The sequence below is a fragment of the Girardinichthys multiradiatus genome, chromosome 8 (assembly GCF_021462225.1).
Source record: "Girardinichthys multiradiatus isolate DD_20200921_A chromosome 8, DD_fGirMul_XY1, whole genome shotgun sequence".
Classification (NCBI taxonomy): Eukaryota; Metazoa; Chordata; class Actinopteri; order Cyprinodontiformes; family Goodeidae; genus Girardinichthys; species Girardinichthys multiradiatus.
Window position 1 is genome coordinate 12,112,047 of NC_061801.1, and position 19,788 is coordinate 12,131,834.

The 19,788-nt window shown below is 45.7% G+C and overlaps 1 protein-coding gene across 2 annotated transcripts in view; it reads right to left on the reverse strand.

Moving 5' to 3' along the window:
- LOC124872695 (netrin receptor UNC5D-like) overlaps window positions 1-19,788 on the reverse strand; it is a 316,030-nt gene that overhangs the window by 140,899 nt on the left and 155,343 nt on the right. For both annotated transcript variants that reach the window (XR_007039348.1, XM_047372961.1), the window contains exon 2: window positions 1,671-1,877. Coding sequence is in view for 1 of the 2 variants with exons in the window: in XM_047372961.1 (XP_047228917.1) it covers window positions 1,671-1,877 (207 nt within the window). In the remaining variant the exon portion in view is untranslated. The remainder of the gene's footprint in view (window positions 1-1,670; window positions 1,878-19,788) is intronic.

The window sequence follows — 19,788 nt, forward strand, 5'->3', positions numbered from 1 at the left end:
TAACCGAAGGAGGCTGAATACATAAACAAGCAACACTCTTCAGATTTCTACTTCTCTTCTTCACAATTGTGTACTACTGCCAAGCAATAAACTACTGTGTCACACTGGATTTATAAAAGGAACATTACTGACACAATTGCAGCTCAAATTCATTGTTGGAAAAAAATTTTTATAGTTTGATGTTTAAGCATAAGAGGATTCTTTAACCCCCCTTTGGGATGACGCAACAAAATCAGTCCGAGTTGAAGAGGGACCATTTTCTTTGTGGGTGTAATGGATTCCCTAACCTAAGACAACAACAACAACAATAACAACATTTCAGCAAGTTGCATCACCTACAGGCACAACATAGAGTTCAAAGTCTCATGCTAAAACTAAATATGTTGGCTCAGATGTCACCAGATAATTTGTGATACCTTGTGTTTTGGGCAAAACATTATTGTAATGGGATAGATACATCGTTGAGGAACCGTAATGGAAAAAGTAATAACTGAAATGTCATCATCTTAAAATTACAACGACATGACTATGACTACTGACTAATTTAGCATTTCTGTATTTGTTAGTGCATTATGAGGTTATTACCAACTTTTGCATGCTCTGCATGTATAAATCCTCTCTAATATTCCTCTTTCTGATTGTTTTTAGAGGAAAATGACAAAAGAAAAGCAATCTGCTAAACCTCCACACAAATTCCTTCTAACCTTAGACCTGGGCTCATTCTTGGTCTTGTCCATACATTATTCATCAGTTTGGGTGCAAGGTAGACAAACCAAAAAGAAGAAAGCAGTAGGAAAAGTTAAGTGCATAAAAAGAAGGCCAGAAGGACCAAAAAGACATCTTAGTTTCTCAAAGATCCCTAATAGAAATCTAAATAAAAATCAATTGAAAAATTACAGAGCCTCACAGGACGATTAAGGCCTTCTGGACTTTTTACAACCTGGAATTTGAATTAATTCATCTAGCAGATGCTTTTATCTAAAGCAACCTGCAAGGAGCTACTTTATAACCTCAATACATCAAGTGCCCTTGGCAGATGTATTAGGTGCTATTTAAAAGACAGTACATATGAAACAGGTACAGAAGTGCAAATCAAATACAGGTTAAGTGGGCTTGAGTGGTAAAAATGTAGTATGAAGGTTGACATGGCCATAGCAGACCATATTTATCAGGGCAATGCAGTGGTCGGGAATAAAACTGAGACTGTATGAATGAGCAGGGCGCAGACCCTACTGTTATTCTGTAGACATGCATTATTTACTTCAGTATGAGACTGCCAGTGATGCATAGTTAAGTGGCTCATGTCCCTCAATAGTGGATATAACATCAGACATGTAGGTAGGCATAATGTGAACCATTTTAAGTGGATTTACAGTGAATACTAAGAGAACTGCTGGAAGAGGATGTTAACAGTCGAGATAACCCTGCAGCAAACGGTGGTGCTTATAAATGCACAGCAAATTAATTTAAGCCTGCAAGCTCTTCGCTACTTTTTCAATGTAAAAGCGCAGTCCTTACATTCCCCATGAATGTAATACCAAAAAAAAGTGTCTGTTTTTTTTCATTTTAGAGACTTAAGACTATTCTGATATAAACCAGGCAATTCCTATAGAGGAGCCTTACTTATTCTTGATACACATTGTGACTTAATTAAAAGTTATTTACTGTACCTGTCACGACATCAGTGTGCTCTTGAGACATGTGCTGGCTCTGGTGGACCCATTCACCATTGCACTTGAAGAAGATCTGGAGTGCAGGCCGAGCCTGACATCTGAGCTTAATTGGGTTACTCTTGATAATGTAAGCATCGATAGGCTCCTCCAAGAAGCGGGGCAGGGTCCCAGACTGGCCATGCTGCAGGGCTTCACCTCTGGGAGCTAAAAAATAAAAATAAAAAGGAGAGTGACACAGAATTTATAAAAACAAAATGCATCAGAAGCTTTACCTGTTGTCAGTAAAACAATTGATTTCAGATACATAATGATATTCTTATGGCCTCAGATAATGGACTTGTGTCTGTTCTGGTTCTGTTAGATCTCAGTGCTGCATTTGATACAGTTGATCACAAAATTATCTTAGAAAGGCTGGAATATGTTGTAGGGATCAGGGGAACAGCGCTAGGCTGGTTTAAATCTTATCTGTCTGACAGATTCCAGTTTGTTCAAGTAAATGATAAATCATCTTTAAACTCCAGGGTTAATTGTGGAGTACCACAGGGCTCAGTACTTGGGCCAATTCTCTTTACTATATATATGCTTCCAATAGGTCAAATTATTAGGCAGCATGGGATAAATGTTCACTGTTACGCTGATGATACTCAGCTTTACTTATCCATAAATCCTGATGAGCCCAACCAGTTAGATAGACTGCAAGCATGTCTTGAAGATATAAAAACTTGATGATGTTAAATTTTTTGCTTCTAAATTCAGACAAAACAGAAGTTGTCGTCTTTGGACTGGAGTCTTTAAAAAAGAAACTGCTTAGTCAATCACTTAACCTGGATGGCATTAAATTGACCTCTGATAATAAAGTAAAAAACCTTGGTGTTATTTTTGACCAGGACATGTCATTTAAATCCCATATTAAACAGGTTTCCAGGATTTCCTTCTTTCATCTCCGGAACATTGCCAAAATTAGAAATATCCTATTTAGGAGTGACGCTGAAAAACTAGTCCATGCATTTGTTACTTCATGGCTGGACTATTGTAATTCGTTACTATCAGGATGTCCACAAAATGCAGTTAAAAGCCTTCAGCTGATTCAAAATGCTGCAGCAAGAGTTCTGATGAAAATTAAAAAGAGAGATCATATTTCTCCTATTTTAGCTTCCCTTCATTGGCTCCCTGTTAAGTCCAGAATAGAATTTAAAATTTTCCTCCTCACATATAAAACCCTTAATGATCTAGCTCCATCATACATCAGAGATCTGATTGTTCCATATGTTCCTAACAGAGCACTTCGTTCTCAGACTGCAGGTTTACTGATGGTTCCTAGAGTCTCTAGAAGTAGAATGGGAGGCAGATCCTTTAGTTATCAGGCTCCTCTCCTGTGGAACCAGCTCCCAGCTTTAGTCCGTGAGGCAGACACCCTGTCTACTTTTAAGGCTAGGCTTAAAACTTTCCTTTTTGATAAAGCTTATAGTTAGAGTGGCTTAGTTTATCTTGAGCTATCTTCCTTATTTTTTACCTCCGTCTTCTTCCCTCCCTGTTGGTTGGAGTAAGGGGGAGTCAGGTTTAGCCTAAACCGGCTCAGTTATGGTTGAGGTGCAAAAACACCCTCCATTTCTGCTACCTGTATGACCCCTTCTCTTTTCCAATGGTTATAATCAGTCTGACAGAGGGAGGTATCCCAATCATTTTGGTTTTTAGTATAACAATGACCATCAGTGGGACCCTTTGTGGGGTTCCTTGAGACGACATTGTTGTAAATAAGCGCCGTTTAACTAAATAATCTGAACTGAAACTATCTGTGTAGTTATGCTGCTATAGGCTTAGGCTGCTGGAGGACATAACGACCACTTTCACCCTCTTCGCTACATTCTCACACTACTCTCCAATTTTGCATTGTTTGCTGTTATTTCAGCTTTTAACCTTGTTTTCTCTATTCTCTTCCTAGAAGCTACACCTGGCCTGGCTCTGTGTCTGCCTGTGACACCTTTCTGGAGAGGGGAATTGTCCGAGCTTCTGCTGGCAACAACTTAATGCTCACCCTCTACCGATGATCCACATAGCCCTGTCTTTTTGTGTTTAACCCTTTCTCTCTCCTAGACATGGAAATTGACTGAGCTTTTACTGTAACTAATTATATGTTCTCTCTTTCAGACTCTAACCTTGAAAACTGGCTCAGAGTTTATCTGTTCTTTCTTTCTAGGTGAAACGACTAAAGGAGCTACATCCATTAACATTTACTTTTCCTTCCCATAGAAAGTACTTCTGGATCAGTGCTTCTGTGTTCTTTTTGTGTCTCTGCTCTGTTCTCTCAAACCCCCAGTCGGTCGTGGCAGATGGCCGCTCACACTGAGCCTGGTTCTGCTGGAGGTTTCTTCCTGTTAAAAGGGAGTTTTTCCTCTCCGCTGTCGCTACATGCATGCTCAGTATGAGGGATTGCTGCAAAGTCAATGCCAGTGACTGTCCACTGTCTCTACATGCTCATCCGGGAGGAGGGAATGCTGCAAGTCACTGACTGGATGCAATCTGCTGGGTTTCCTTAGATAGAAAAACTTTTTATCCAATTTGAATAAAAAGCTAACTCCGACTGCACTGTTCAATTGTTAGGATTAATTGGAATGTATGTACCTGACTGTTGTGAAGTGCCTTGAGACAACATGTGTTGTGAATTGGCGCTATATAAATAAACTGAATTTAATTGAATAATCTTTTGATGCAGTCAGTCAGTCATTTTCTACCGCTTATTCCATAGTGGGTCGTGGGGGGGGAGCTGGTGCCTATCTCCAGCAGTCTATGGGCGAGAGGCAGGGTACACCCTGGACAAGTCACCTGTCCATCGCAGGGCAACACACAAACAACCATGCACACACTCATTCATCTAAGGGCAATTTAGAGTGACCAATTAACCTAACAGGCATGTCTTTGGACTGTGGGAGGAAGCCGGAGTACCCGGTGAGAACCCACGCATGCACGGGGAGAACATGCAAACTCCATGCAGAAAGACCCCTGGTCGGGAATTGAACCCAGGACCTTCTTGCTGCAAGGCAACAGTGCTACCAACTGCGCCACCGTGCAGCCCTATACCATGATGACCCCTCCTTGAACCGTCACCTTAACGTGGTGGAGGGGTTTGAGTGCTCAAATGATCCTAGAGGCTATGTTGTCTGGGGCCTAAATGCCCCTGGTAGGGTCTCCCATGGCAAACAGGTTCTAGGTGATGGGTCAGACAAAGAATGGTTCAAGAACCCCTCATGAAAAACACAATATCGAGGCACGTGACGTCGCCCGGTACGGCGGAGCCGGGGTCCCACCCTGGAGCCAGGCCTGGGGTCGGGACTCGTCGGAGAGCGCCTGGTGGCCGGGTTGCTGCTCGCGGGACCCGGCCGGGCCAAGCCCGAACGAGAGACGCGAGGCCATCCCCCAGTGGGCCCACCACCTGCAGGGGGAACCGTGAGGGGCCGGTGCAAAGAGGATTGGGTGGCGGACGAAGGTGGAGACCTCAACGGCCCAATCCCCGGATGCTTAGGCTGGATCTAGGGACGTGGAATGTCACCTCGCTGGGGGGGAAGGAGCCTGAGCTTGTGCAGGAGGTCGAGAGATATCGACTAGAAATAGTCGGGCTCGCCTCCACGCACAGCGTGGGCACTGGAACCCTTCTCCTTGAGAGGGGTTGGACTCTCTTCTACTCTGGAGTGGCCCACGGGGAGAGGCGGCAGGCTGGTGTGGGTTTGCTTGTTGCCCCCCAGCTCAGCCGTCTCGTGTTGGGGTTTACCCCAGTGGATGAGAGGGTTGTATCCCTGCGCCTTCGGGTTGGGGAGAGGTCTCTGACAATCATTTCAGCCTACGGGCCGAGTGGTAGTGCAGAGTACCCTGCCTTCTTGGCGTCCCTGTCGGGGGTGCTGGATAGTGCCCCTCCCGGGGACTCCATTATTCTGCTGGGGGACTTCAACGCCCACGTGGGGAACGACAGTGACACCTGGAGAGGCGTGATCGGGAGGAATGGCCTCCCCGATCTGAATCCGAGTGGTGTTTTGTTATTGGACTTCTGTGCTAGTCACGGATTGTCCATAACGAACACCATGTTCAAACATAAGGGTGTCCATCAGTGCACTTGGCACCAGGACACCCTAGGCAGGAGGTCGATGATCGACTTTGTTGTCGTATCATCAGACCTTCGGCCGCATGTTTTGGATACTCGGGTGAAGAGAGGGGCTGAGCTGTCCACTGATCATCACCTGGTGTTGAGTTGGATCCGCTGGAGGAGGAGAAAGCCGGACAGACTCGGCAGGCCCAAGCGCATAGTGAGGGTCTGCTGGGAACGCCTGGCGGAGCCCTCGGCCAGGGATGTATTCAACTCCCACCTCCGGGAGAGCTTCGACCAGATCCCGGGGGATGTTGGAGACATAGAGTCCGAGTGGACCATGTTCTCTGCATCTATTGTCGATGCTGCTGCCCATAGCTGCGGCCGTAAGGTCTGCGGTGCCTGTCGTGGCGGCAATCCCAGAACCCGGTGGTGGACACCGGCAGTAAGGGATGCAGTTAAGCTGAAGAAGGAGTCCTATCGGCTGTGGTTGGCTTGTGGGACTCCTGAGGCGGCTGACGGATACCGTGAGGCCAAGCGTGCTGCGGCCCGGGCTGTGGCAGAGGCAAAAACCCGGGCCTGGGAAGAGTTCGGTGAGGCCATGGAGAAGGACTACCGGTTGGCCTCGAAGCGATTCTGGCAAACCATCCGGCGCCTCAGGAGGGGGAAGCAGTGCTTTGCCAACACTGTTTATAGTGGGGGCGGGAGACTGCTGACCACGACTGAGGACATTATCGGGCGGTGGAAGGAGTACTTCGAGGATCTCCTCAATCCTGCCATCACGCATTCCGTGGTGGAAACAGAGGCTGGGGACTCGGGGTTGGACTCTTTCATCACCCAGGCTGAAGTCACCGAGGTGGTTAAAAAGCTCCGCGGTGGCAAGGCTTCGGGGGTGGATGAGATCCGCCCTGAGTACCTCAAGTGTCTGGATGTTGTAGGGCTGTCATGGTTGACACGCCTCTTCAACATTGCGTGGCGGTCGGGGACAGTGCCTCTGGACTGGCAGACTGGGGTGGTGGTCCCCCTTTATAAGAAGGGGGACCGGAGGGTGTGTTCCAACTACACACTCCTCAGCCTCCCTGGTAAGGCCTACGCCAGGGTATTGGAGAGGAGAGTCCGACCGATAGTCGAACCTCGGCTTCAGGAGGAACAGTGTGGTTTTCGTCCCAGCCGTGGAACACTGGACCAGCTCTATACCCTCTACAGGGTGCTCGAGGGTTCATGGGAGTTTGCCCAACCAGTTCACATGTGTTTTGTGGACCTGGAGAAGGCATTCGACTGTGTCCCTCGTGATGCCCTGTGGGGGGTGCTCCAGGAGTATGGAATCGGGGGACCTTTATTAGGGGCGATCCGGTCCCTGTACGAGCGGAGCAGAAGTTTGGTCCGCATTGCCGGCACTAAGTCGGACCTGTTCCCAGTGCATGTTGGACTCCGGCAGGGCTGCCCTTTGTCGCCGGTCCTGTTCATAACTTTTATGGACAGGATTTCTAGACGCAGCCAAGGGCCGGAGGGGGTCTGGTTTGGGGACCAGTGGATTTCGTCTCTTCTTTTTGCCGATGACGTGGTCCTGCTGGCCCCCTCTAGCCAAGACCTACAGCATGCGCTGTGGCGGTTCGCAGCCGAGTGTGAAGCGGCTGGGATGAGGATCAGCTCCTCCAAGTCCGAGGCCATGGTACTCGACCGGAAAATGGTGGCTTGTCCTCTTCAGGTTGGAGGGGAGTTCCTGCCTCAAGTGGAGGAGTTTAAGTATCTCGGGGTCTTGTTCACGAGTGAGGGAAGAATGGAGCGGGAGATCGACAGACGGATCGGTGCAGCTGCCACAGTAATGGGGGCGCTGTGCCGGTCCATTGTGGTGAAGAGAGAGCTGAGCCGAAAAGCAAAGCTCTCAATTTACTGGTCGGTCTACGTTCCTACCCTCACCTATGGCCATGAACTTTGGGTCATGACCGAAAGAACGAGATCACGGATACAAGCGGCTGAAATGAGCTTCCTCCGTAGGGTGGCCGGGCACTCCCTTAGAGATAGGGTGAGGAGCTCGGCCATCCGGGAGGAGCTCGGAGTAGAGCCGCTGCTCCTCCACATTGAGAGGAGCCAGTTGAGGTGGCTCGCGCATCTATACCGGATGCCTCCTGGACGCCTTCCTCGGGAGGTGTTCCAGGCACGTCCCACCGGGAGGAGGCCCAGGGGACGGCCCAGGACACGCTGGAGGGACTATGTCTCTCGGCTGGCCTGGGAACGCCTTGGGCTCCCCCTGGAGGAGCTGGAGGAGGTGTCTGGAGAGAGGGACGTCTGGGCGTCTCTGCTGAGTCTGCTGCCCCCGCGACCCGGTCCTGGATAAGCAGAAGACGACGAACGAACGAACGAACGAATCTTTTGATGCAGCACTAATACAGTCCACAACTAGTTCGAGGTCCTTCACTCTTTCTCATCTCTACAATGAGACCTAAGGAGCACATTTGCTTAGAACCTGTTTAATCAAAAATATCATCCTTATGTTTTAAATTGTGAAACTAGTGTCTCAACAGATGTTATGTTTTTCTTCCTATCATTAATTTACTCAGGTTGTCAAAATATAACCAAATCAGAAGATGACACAGATTCGATGCACAGAATTAGATTGAAATGAGGTTTTATTGTTCCAACTTAGGTAGACCTTGATTAGAGTTGTTAGAAGCCAGAGGATGAGGAAGCCCCAAGGATCCGAGCAGAGAGAGAGTGTTCTGGTGGTGGAAATATTTACAGTGCAGATTTCCTGAAGAAGAGTTCCATATGGCGACAGGCAGGCAGACAGATGGGCAGATCGACAGGAAGGCAGGACAACAAGCGATCAGGCAGGCTGACAGAAGTCCACATAACAGAGACTATGTTCCAGCAACAGACTGTGTCAGCAGCTGTCTTAAAAAGCCATGAGCTCATTAGCTGGATGAGTTGCAGCTGAGAACAATGAAGTGCCAGAACCAGCCAGCAGAGATCTCACAGTACCCTCCCCTCAACGATTGCCTCCAGGCAATCCCGAACGTTTTTCCGGATGACGTCTGTAAAAAGATGTAATGAGAGCAGGGTCCAGGATAAGAGAACGAGGTACCCAGGTTCTTTCTTCAGGTCCATATCCAGCCCAATCCACAAGGTACTGAAAACCACGCCCCCTACGTCGAACATCCAGGATACGATTGACCATGTAAGCTGGATGGTCATCAATGACACGAACAGGGGGAGGGAGCTTGGTGGGTGGATTCAGGGGACTTTCCGAGACTGGCTTGATCTGTGAAACATGAAAGGTAGGATGAATGTGCATAGAAGCTGGCAACTTGAGTCTCACCGCAGAAGGGTTGATGATCCTTTCTATGACAAAAGGACCGATGAAACGGGGGGCCAACTTTCGAGTAGTATCCTTTAATTTAATATTCTTGGTGGAGAGCCAGACCTTCTGATCAATGCAGTAGACCGGTGCAGTGGAACGGTGACGGTCAGCAAACCTTTTATTCTGTTCCAAAGTGCGTAGAAGTGTCCTCCTGGTCTGACGCCAGATCTTACGACACCTGGAGATATAATGCTGAACAGAGGGGACAACAGTGTCAGGTTCAATACTGGGGAATAATGGAGGTAGATAGCCCAGATAAATCTCAAAGGGAGATAAACCAGTAGCAGAGGAAGTATGAATATTATGGGCATATTCTATCCAAGTGAGATGTCTACACCAGGAAGAAGGGTTGTCATTAATCACACATCTCAATGCTACTTCCAGTTCCTGATTGCATCTCTCAGTCTGCCCATTAGACTGATGGTGGTAACCAGATGAAAGGCTTACGGTAGCACCAATAGCCCTACAGAACTCCTTCCAGACTTGTGAAATGAACTGCGGGCCTCGGTCAGAGACAATATCCAAGGGCATGCCATGAATACGGAAGACATGAAGAACCAGAAGTTGAGCAGTCTCCAATGCAGACGGAAGCTTAGTTAAGGGAATAAAATGAACAGTCTTAGAGAATCTATCAACAACGGTAAAGATGACTGTGTTTCCATCAGATGGCGGGAGACCAGTGACGAAGTCAATAGAGATGTGGGACCATGGGCGACTGGGGGTAGACAGAGGTTGAAGAAGACCGGCAGGAGGTTGATTTGAGTTCTTGTTACGGGCACATGTGGGACAAGCTGCGACAAACTCTCTAATGTCGGGATTCATAGTGGGCCACCAGAAATACCTCTTGGTAAAAGTGATCATACGATTAATCCCCGGATGACAGGTAAGTTTATTATTATGAACCCAATCCAGAACTTTATGGATGACGGAGTTCGGAACGAACAGTTTGCCTACAGGACCAGTACCTGGGTCTGGTTCAGATTGTTGTGCCTCCCTGATGTCTTTTTCAATGGCCCAGGTGAGGGCGCCCACAATGCAGGATTCCGGTAAGATGGAAGCTTCAGTCTTGGATTGCTCAGAATGAGAAAATTGGCGAGAGAGAGCGTCGGGCTTGATATTCTTGGAGCCGGGTCTGTAAGAGATAGAAAAATTAAAACGAGCAAAAAACAGGGACCAACGGGCTTGTCTGGAGTTAAGTCTCTTGGCATTTTGGATGTAAGAGAGGTTTTTATGGTCAGTCCAAATGAGAAAAGGGACTTCCGCCCCCTCTAACCAATGCTGCCACTCCTCAAGCGCCAACTTGATAACCAGGAGCTCTCGATTTCCCACATCGTAATTCTGCTCTGCTGACGACAAACGACGAGAAAAATAAGCACAAGGATGCACCTTGTTGTCTATAGGAGAACGTTGAGACAAGATGGCCCCTACTCCAATGTCAGAAGCATCAACCTCCACAACGAATTGCGCACTAGGATCAGGATGAGTCAGAATGGGTGCAGAAGAAAATAAAGTTTTCAATTTGCAAAAAGCTTTCTCTGCCTCAGGGGACCAATGGAATGTCTTCAGAGAGGAGGTAAGTTGAGTGAGAGGCACAGTGACCTGACTGTAGTCCTTTATGAACCTTCTATAAAGATTTGCAAAACCTAAGAACCTTTGGAGTTGCCTGCGATCCGTTGGAGTAGGCCACTCTGCCACTGCCTTGGTCTTCTCAGGATCCGTTCTGTACCTGCCTGCTTCAAAAATAAAACCCAAGAAGGTCACAGAAGAAACACCGAATTCACATTTTTCGGCTTTTACAAAGAGTTGGTTTTCATAAAGCCTCTGGAGTATGGTCCTGACATGCTGGTGATGCTGATCAATGTTCTGAGAGAAAATCGAAATATCATCCAGATAAACAAACACAAAGAGGTTGAGGAAATCACGGAGAACATCATTTATAAGAGCCTGAAAAACAGCGTTAGTCAATCCAAAAGGCATCACCAAATATTCAAAATGTCCCAGGGGAGTCTTGAAAGCTGTCTTCCACTCGTCACCCTCTCGGATCCGAACCAGATGATACGCATTGCGCAGGTCGAGCTTGGTAAAAATCTTGGCAGAGTGTAATTGGTCATGTATAGAATCAATGAGTGGTAAGGGGTACTTATTTTTGATTGTGATTTGATTCAACCCCCTATAATCAATGCAGGGTCTTAATGTGCCGTCTTTCTTCCCCACAAAGAAGAAGCCGGCGCCAACGGGGGAGGTAGATGGCCGAATGATCCCGGATGCTAAGGAATCCTCAATGTACTCCTTCATGACTCTTCTCTCCGGTCCAGAGAGATTGTATAGTCTGCTGGATGGTAACGGAGCACCTGGGAGGAGATCAATAGCACAGTCATAGGGGCGATGCATGGGTAAAGAAAGAGCCCCCTGTTTACTAAAAACAGATGCAAGATTGTGGTATTCAGGAGGAATCTTAGACAGATCAACAGGCTCAGGTGGTTCAATTTGTTTGCTAGAGTGAGAGACAGCAGTCTTTAGACAATTCTGGAGACAGTAATCACTCCACTTCTCTACTCTGCCCTCCACCCAATTAATCGCGGGATTATGTCTCTGCAACCACGGAAATCCTAGAACCAATTGTGGGGAGATAGAGGAGACAACAAAGAACTCACCCCATTCATGGTGGTTACCTGAGGTAATGATGTGAAGGTGGGGCACTTTAAACTTCACCTGAGATATGGTTTGACCAGTGATGCCCGAAACAGAAAAGGGGGGGTTGAGAGACTGAGAAGGTATCTTAAGTTTGTCAACTAGATCCAAGGAAATAAGATTCTGTTCCACACCAGAATCAATAAAAGCATCCACTGGACACTTTTCTTGGCCAATAATAATAGTGACTGGAAAACACAGACGAGATATAGGGGAAAAATGGGACATGCTCATCAAAGTCCCCTGACCTATTGACGAGCCCCCTCTTTTCCCTTCTTAGGGCATCTTGCAACATAATGTCCACCTTGTCCACAATACAAACAAAGACCAGCCCCAAAACGACGTTGTCGCTCTTCAGGAGAGAGACGAGTGTGACCAACCTGCATAGGCTCAGGTTCCACAGATCCCTCCGAAGAGGAAGTGGGTGTATCAAGGTAAGCGGTCCGAGGTGCCATAAAGTGCTGCCCCTCTGACTTATGATTCCTCTCTGCTTGTCTCTCTCTTAGGCGGTTGTCAATACGGATTGACAGTTTGATTAAATCATCCAGTCTCACGGGTTGATCTCTTAAAACCAACTGGTCCTTTATCTGATCTGTAAGGAAATTCACAAAAATACCCTTGAGTGCCGCTTCATCCCAACCCACCTCCTGTGCTGCCACCCGGAAGTCGATGGCGAACTCCGCCAATGCCCTCTTTCCCTGTTTGAGGGTAAGTAACTTCTTAGCAGCTGTCTCCTGTTGGAGTGGTTGATCAAAGACTTCCTTGAAGTGACTGAAAAAAATAGCGTAACTCAGAGACTCAATAGGGTTAGTTGTGAGAAAAGCGTGCGCCCAGCGTAAAGCAGATCCTTTTAGGGAGGTAACAATAAAAGTGATCTTGGAAGCAGCAGTCGGAAACAGAGAGGGGGAACGACTAAAAGCCAACTCACATTGGAGAGAAAACCCACCAAAATTATTAGGGTTGCCATCAAAAAGTTCAGACGGATGGAAATCAGGTTCTCGGATTCTGGACGAGCGGGTTGTGGGTGGCTGAGGATTCTCAGAACGAGCTGGAGGATTGCAAGGAGCGGGTGAGAGTTTGGTTAATATTTCACTTAAGGCATGTACCATACCACCAAGTTCCGTGAGATGGGCATCTGTCGTCCTTTGTTGTTGTAGCAACTGTTGAAGCATGGTCTCAGTGGATTGGAGGCCTTCCCTCCAGGAGGTCTGTTCATCTTCATCTGATTTGTTTTTCGACATGTCTGCTGGCTGGAACATACTATCATTAATTTACTCAGGTTGTCGAAATATAACCAAATCAGAAGATGACACAGATTCGATGCACAGAATTAGATTGAAATGAGGTTTTATTGTTCCAACTTAGGTAGACCTTGATTAGAGTTGTTAGAAGCCAGAGGATGAGGAAGCCCCAAGGATCCGAGCAGAGAGAGAGTGTTCAGGCGGTGGAAATATTTACAGTGCAGATTTCCTGAAGAAGAGTTCCATATGGCGACAGGCAGGCAGACAGATGGGCAGATCGACAGGAAGGCAGGACAACAAGCGATCAGGCAGGCTGACAGAAGTCCACATAACAGAGACTATGTTCCAGCAACAGACTGTGTCAGCAGCTGTCTTAAAAAGCCATGACCTCATTAGCTGGATGAGTTGCAGCTGAGAACAATGAAGTGCCAGAACCAGCCAGCAGAGATCTCACACTTCCTTCCTGGAAAACAGCCGCCTTTTAAATAAAACGTGTGTCTATTAGAAAAGAAGAAGTCAAAACCAAGTGGGAGTTTCCGGGGGATAATTCTCCCGAGATCTAGTCGAGATTTGGAGAAGCCACCTAAACATGTAGCGGTTTGTTGTAGGTGTGTGGCATTTTCCAGTGCCTTTTACCAGGCAAATATGCAAAAACACAAAAAACACATGCAAGCTTCATTAAGACTGAATGATTAAAGGTAAATATTTACTTTTAGAGGAAAATCTGAAGCCACTAATTACATACTGCAGAGGAAGAACCAGAAGATCTGGCCTGCCATGCACGTTATGAGCCATGTGCTAAGAAGCCAACATTAGTTTCTGTATTGGGGTGCATTAGTCACACGGTATTAGAGATTTGCACTTCTGTCAGACCATGATTAATGCCGATTTGAGGCAACATTTCTTCTTTTATAGACATTTTACAAGCATGTCCGAAAATGACTTTACTTTCTGTACTATGAAAGATGTGAGATCTTGAAGTGTTGAGCAACTGAAATTCTGTATGAATAAAAAAGATGTAGGTGTAAGCATTTCCTGGTTTTAATGCAATAAAAATATCTTGATGGCACTTAATCCTAAGTAAACACGTTGCTTTTGTTTTAAGGTTTTATCTATGTCCACACCACAATACTTCTATTTTAAGAAAACATGCAATGTCAATAATATTATATGATGCCAATATCAGTCATGATTAACTTCCTTGTTAACTTGCACCCTCAATACATTTGAGAATCCATGTTACTAAAGTCTACACTTACCAGCCACTTTATGAGGTATAGTTCAAGAAATAATGACTCAGCCAATCGCATGGCAGCGACTTCATGCATTTAGGCACCTAGAGATCCTGGAGTTCAAACCAATTGTCAGAATGGGAAAGAAGGGGATTAAGTGACTTTAAATGAGGCATAGTTGTTGGTGCCAGATGGTTGGTCTGAGAATTTCAGAAATTGAAGATATACTGGGACTTTCACACAAAACCAAATCTGTGGTTTACACAGAATAGTCCACAAAAGAGAAAATATCCTGTAAGCAACAGCTGTGTTTGCTGAAGTCAGAGGTCTGAGGACAATGGGTAGACTGGATTGAGAGGATAGACAGGCAACAGTAGTTTAAACAACCAATTTCACAGAGCCAATATATGTAGAATATTATATGAATGCACAACACATTAAACCTAATAGTAGATGGGCTACAGCAGCAGAAGACAACACTGAGTGTCAATTCTGTTGGATGAGAACACAAACTGAGGCCACAGTTTGCACAAACTCCCCAAAACTAAATAATTGTGACTGGTCCAGTGAGGCTTTGTCAGTATCTGCCTGCAGGGTTTCCCCTACATGTAATTGATCGTGGCATATTATTATATATACACACACACACATATATATATATATATATATATATATATATATATATATATATATATATATTTTTTTTTATTCTTTTATTTTAATTTATTTATTAACATTGTTACGTTAATTTTTATTTACGCACTTATACTAACCATAATTAGAGAGTTTCAAATTTAAATATCCTTCAAATTTACTTTATTTTGAAAAACCAACACCGCCGGCTCCTTCCTGCGTGCGAAGCTGCTGTAGTTGTTCGTAGAGGGAGGCGAAAGAATTCCACATCCTCCGTTCCTGCTCTGTTCCGTTCCGACCGACAAAGCAACTCCGTTGTTATGTTAATTAATAAGAGCAGTTCCACATTCTACGTGACTACTCCGAACGCCGTCGTTCTCCGTCAAATTACGTAACAACTCCATTCTGGCTGCTCCAGCCGGGTCAACCAATGTACCCCCCCCCCCCCCCCCGACAGCCCACCGCCACGATGTAAAAAGATTCTATAGGAAACCGTGGCCTTTAGTAGGTTTTGGAGGTTTGAGTTCTGTTTACTTTCACTGCTCTGCCATGTTCTTCTCCTGCTTTACTTATGTTCATTCGGGTTTATTTGATTCATTCTGTTGCTTAGTTGTTTGTTACTTCCCTGGATTCCTGTGTTAGATGTGTTAGTTTATATTTGCTTATAGATTGGGTTTAGTAGTACTAATTGTTTGTTTACTTATTTCTGTTCTCTTGGACGTGTTCAGTTAACTCCCTGGACTTCCTGCTCATTTGTAGTGATTAATGACCCTCCCTTCAGTCACCTCCTTTCTCTCCCACACCAGCTATATCTGATTCTCTCCTTGATTAGCTTCCTCAGTTCATTGGTCCACTCTCCACTTCCCTCAGTACTTATACTCTGGTTTTCATTGTTTGCTACTGGTTGCTCCTGAAAACTACTTTGTAATGTAACCTGCCCATGTTTCGTGTCCAGCCATTCTGTAAGTCTCTTGCTTATTATTATTAAAACTACTCTTCTACTCAACATGGGGGTCCATCAATCTGCTCTGCACATTGGTCCGACCCAAAACCAATACTTTATGACAGGCTTGATATCTGCTTTGAGATTTAGATGGTACATTTCGAGTTTGGCATTAACATCAGAACATGGATCGATTCTGCCTTGTATTTTTTAGTTTAGGCTGCGGAGTACCCATCTTCTGATGGCTAATTCCTGGAGGATATGACACTTTGTCACCAAGCTCAAATAATTTTAAACTGGTTTCTTAACAATGACAATGAGTTCCCTGTTCTCCAATGGCCTCCACAATTACCAAATCTCAATCCAATAAAGCACCTTTAGGATGTGGGAGAGTGACAGATTCACACCAGGGATGTGTAGCCATTATATCTGTGGCGACTAGTACTATAAGACAACTACTTTTCCCAGTGACCCACAGTCAACCAGAATGAGATAGATGAGATGGCCTGCTTCCAGTTCCATCTCATGATGCCCTGTCAGGTTGAAGTCAGGGTTCAGTGCCTCTATGTTCCTAAAAATGAAGCATATGAAGACATTCGGACATTTCCCCCATTTAAGTTGCTCCTCCGGTTTCAAACAAACAAAATCTGGGACCTTGGTTTGTCCACTGGTGAACAGACATGTTGAAAGGGGTCATTGGGAAATTGTTGTAAATACCTTTGAATGCTGCAGCATTAAGTGTTCCTCTCACTAAAACTAACAGCTCCTCTCCTCTCCTCCCCTCTTCCTCCTCCTCATTCAGACTTGTCCATTTGATTGCCAGACAGAGAGGCATGATTGATAGAATCCAGTGGTGGCATGCTTTACATGAGTTAATCTGAGGTTTGTTATTGAACTTGGTGCTGTAAAGTTTGATGCAGCTGCTTGGTCATGAAAACCCATTTTATCAAACTCTATAAATTGCTCTTGATGTAATCCGAAGGACACACAAAACTTTAGAGCTTTGAAGCTGTTGATTTTGCAGCTTCAAAGCTGCAAAATCAACAGGGGGTTGGAGCGCAGCTCCGACTGTACTCAGTGATATCCGATCATAAAACTTCCCCCCAACTCCTGAGCACAAAGGATTCTAACTTTTGGCGGCAAGCTAGCACAGTGAGGTTGAAAACAAAGGAAAATGGTAAAATTCACCATGAGGTTATTTTAACAGTCCAGTCTTGGGCTGCGTTGACTCTCAGATGGTGAAACACGCACAAAACTAGGAACACAGCGGCTCCAGACATCAACACATCAAAGTTTCAATAACAAAGTTACATGCACATTTCATTCAGAGCACATGAGATCCTAACCAGCGATTCTGATCGCTCTACACCTCTGACCCTGCCCAAGCCTTCTAATAAAGAAATAAAAGATTAAATAAAAGATGGGTTTTACTTGAGTGAAATTTGAGTGGTTGAAGCGTTGTGCAGTTACACTCCAAGAGAGCGGTCAGTCCCGTCCTTTTGGTCTTCTTGACGAAAAGGAAAAAATAGGATCTGACCATCAGCAGTCGACTAGGGATGAAACACGATGGCGGTTTGTTTCCTCGTACTCTGTGTTTTTAGTTACGTGTCTTCGATCGGCAAAGTGAAATTTCTGGCCTTCCTAGTCCAGAAACCTCAGTTATGAATTGTTCGTTGGCCTACGAGAGAGAGAAATAAATGAAGACTCCACCTGGGATCTCTCCTTCTCCAGAGGACGCTCCAGTTGCGTGGTAACCTTGTCAAGATTCCCAGCTGAAAATGTTTTCGAAAATGTCCGCCTTCCTATATAGCATCTTGTGACGTCAGACTTCGGACGCCCCATCATATCAGTCGTGATGCTTGACGGGATATGGAGGAGCGGACTGTCCTGGATACAAAATGGCCGAAAGCATCAGGAGGCCTGGTGTCTGTGCAAGTAGTCCAATATTCAGCAGCAAGTGGTCCAACAATACAATCCTCGCCTGGCCCACCGTCTGAATGGCTTCTACTGCAGACATGACAGGAAGCCGTTCACGCCTCAAAACATCTCCTCCACATCCCATTCAGGAACAAGTTCTTCCCACAAAGCTACCAACCCCCTACCTTCAGATTCTCTGCCTGCACTAAAGATCTCTGAGGAAGATGTAAATAGGCTCTTTCAGCGCATGAAAAGAAAGAAAGCAGGAGGACCTGATAGCGTCTCCCCATCATGTCTGAAAGCCTGTGCAAATCAACTCGCTCCGATCTTCACCCAGATCTTCAACAAGTCACTGGAGACGTGTGAGGTCCCCTCCTGCCTCAAACGACCTACCATCATCCCGGAGCCAAAGAAACCCACCATCCTAGGATTAAATGACTACAGGCCTGTAGCCCTAATGCCTGTGGTCATGAAATCCTTTGAGCGGTTGGTGTTGAACCCCCTGCAGTTTGCTTACCGAGCGAACAGGTTGGCAGATTATGCTGTCAACTTAGGTCTACACTTCATCCTGCAACACCTCGACCACCCAGGGACGTACGATCAACAGCTTCCTGACGGACCGACAGCAGCAGGTGAGACTGGGGAGCATACTCTCCCGAACCAGATCAATAAGTACTGGTGCCCCCCAGGGTGTGTTCTATCCGCACTCCTCTTCTCCCTCTATACAAATGACTGCACCTCATCGGACTCGTCCGCGAAACTCCTGAAGTTTGCAGACGACACCACTGTCATTGGTCTGATCCAGGACGGTGATGAGTCTGCATACAGGTAGCAGGTGGATCGGCTGGTACACTGGTGTTGTCAGAACTACCTTGAACTCAACCCACTCAAGACTGTGGAAACGGTGGTGGACCTTCGGAGAACACAACCCCCAACAACCTTATAATCAACTACAGGGGTTGGACAATGAAACTGAAACACCTGTCATTTTAGTGTGGGAGGTTTCATGGCTAAATTGGACCAGCCTGGTAGCCAGTCTTCATTGATTGCACATTGCACCAGTAAGAGCAGAGTTTGAAGGTTCAATTAGGAGGGTAAGAGCACAGTTTTGCTGAAAATATTGAAATGCACACAACATTATGGGTGACATACCAGAGTTCAAAAGAATAAAATATAAATACTGACAGCACACAAGAGATGTTTGTACCAACACGAAGCAAAATCTTCTCAGGTAGAAAACAAATTTGGAAAAAGAGGACAAATTGTTGGTGCACGACTTGCTGGCGCATCTGTGACCAAGACAGCAAGTCTTTGTGATGTATCAAGAGCCACGGTATCCAGGGTAATGTCAGCATACCACCAAGAAGGACGAACCACATCCAACAGGAGTAACTGTGGACGCAAGAGGAAGCTGTCTGAAAGGGATGTTCAGATGCTAACCTGGATTGTATCCAAAAAACATAAAGAGATCTAAATCACCAGATCTAAATATTATTGAGCCACTTTGGGGTGTTTTGGAGGAGCGAGTCAGGCAACGTTTTCCTCCACCAGTATCACATAGTGACCTGGCCACTATCCTGCAAGAAGAATGGCTTAAAATCCCTCTGACCACTGTGCAGGACTTGTATATGTCATTCCCAAGATGAATTGACGCTGTATTGGCCACAAAAGGAGGCCCTACACCATACTAATAAATTATTGTGGTCTAAAACCAGGTGTTTCAGTTTCATTGTCCAACCCCTGTATGTGTATATTTGTATATTGTATATATGTATATTCTTTAACGCGAAAAACAAAAACCAGAGAGCAAAGCGTACCAGAGTCAAATTCCTTGTTTGTATGTACGAACTTGGCAATAAAGCTGATTCTGAAATACTGCAGTCCTTTGTAGCTGGAGGGTACATATTGTGATGCCAACTGTATTTTCATTCATCTTGCAGGTCTGGGTTGAAGCTAAATTTGTTGAAGGAAATTAAATGTATCTCATTTGTTTCATGAAGGTTTAGCTACATCCATAAACAA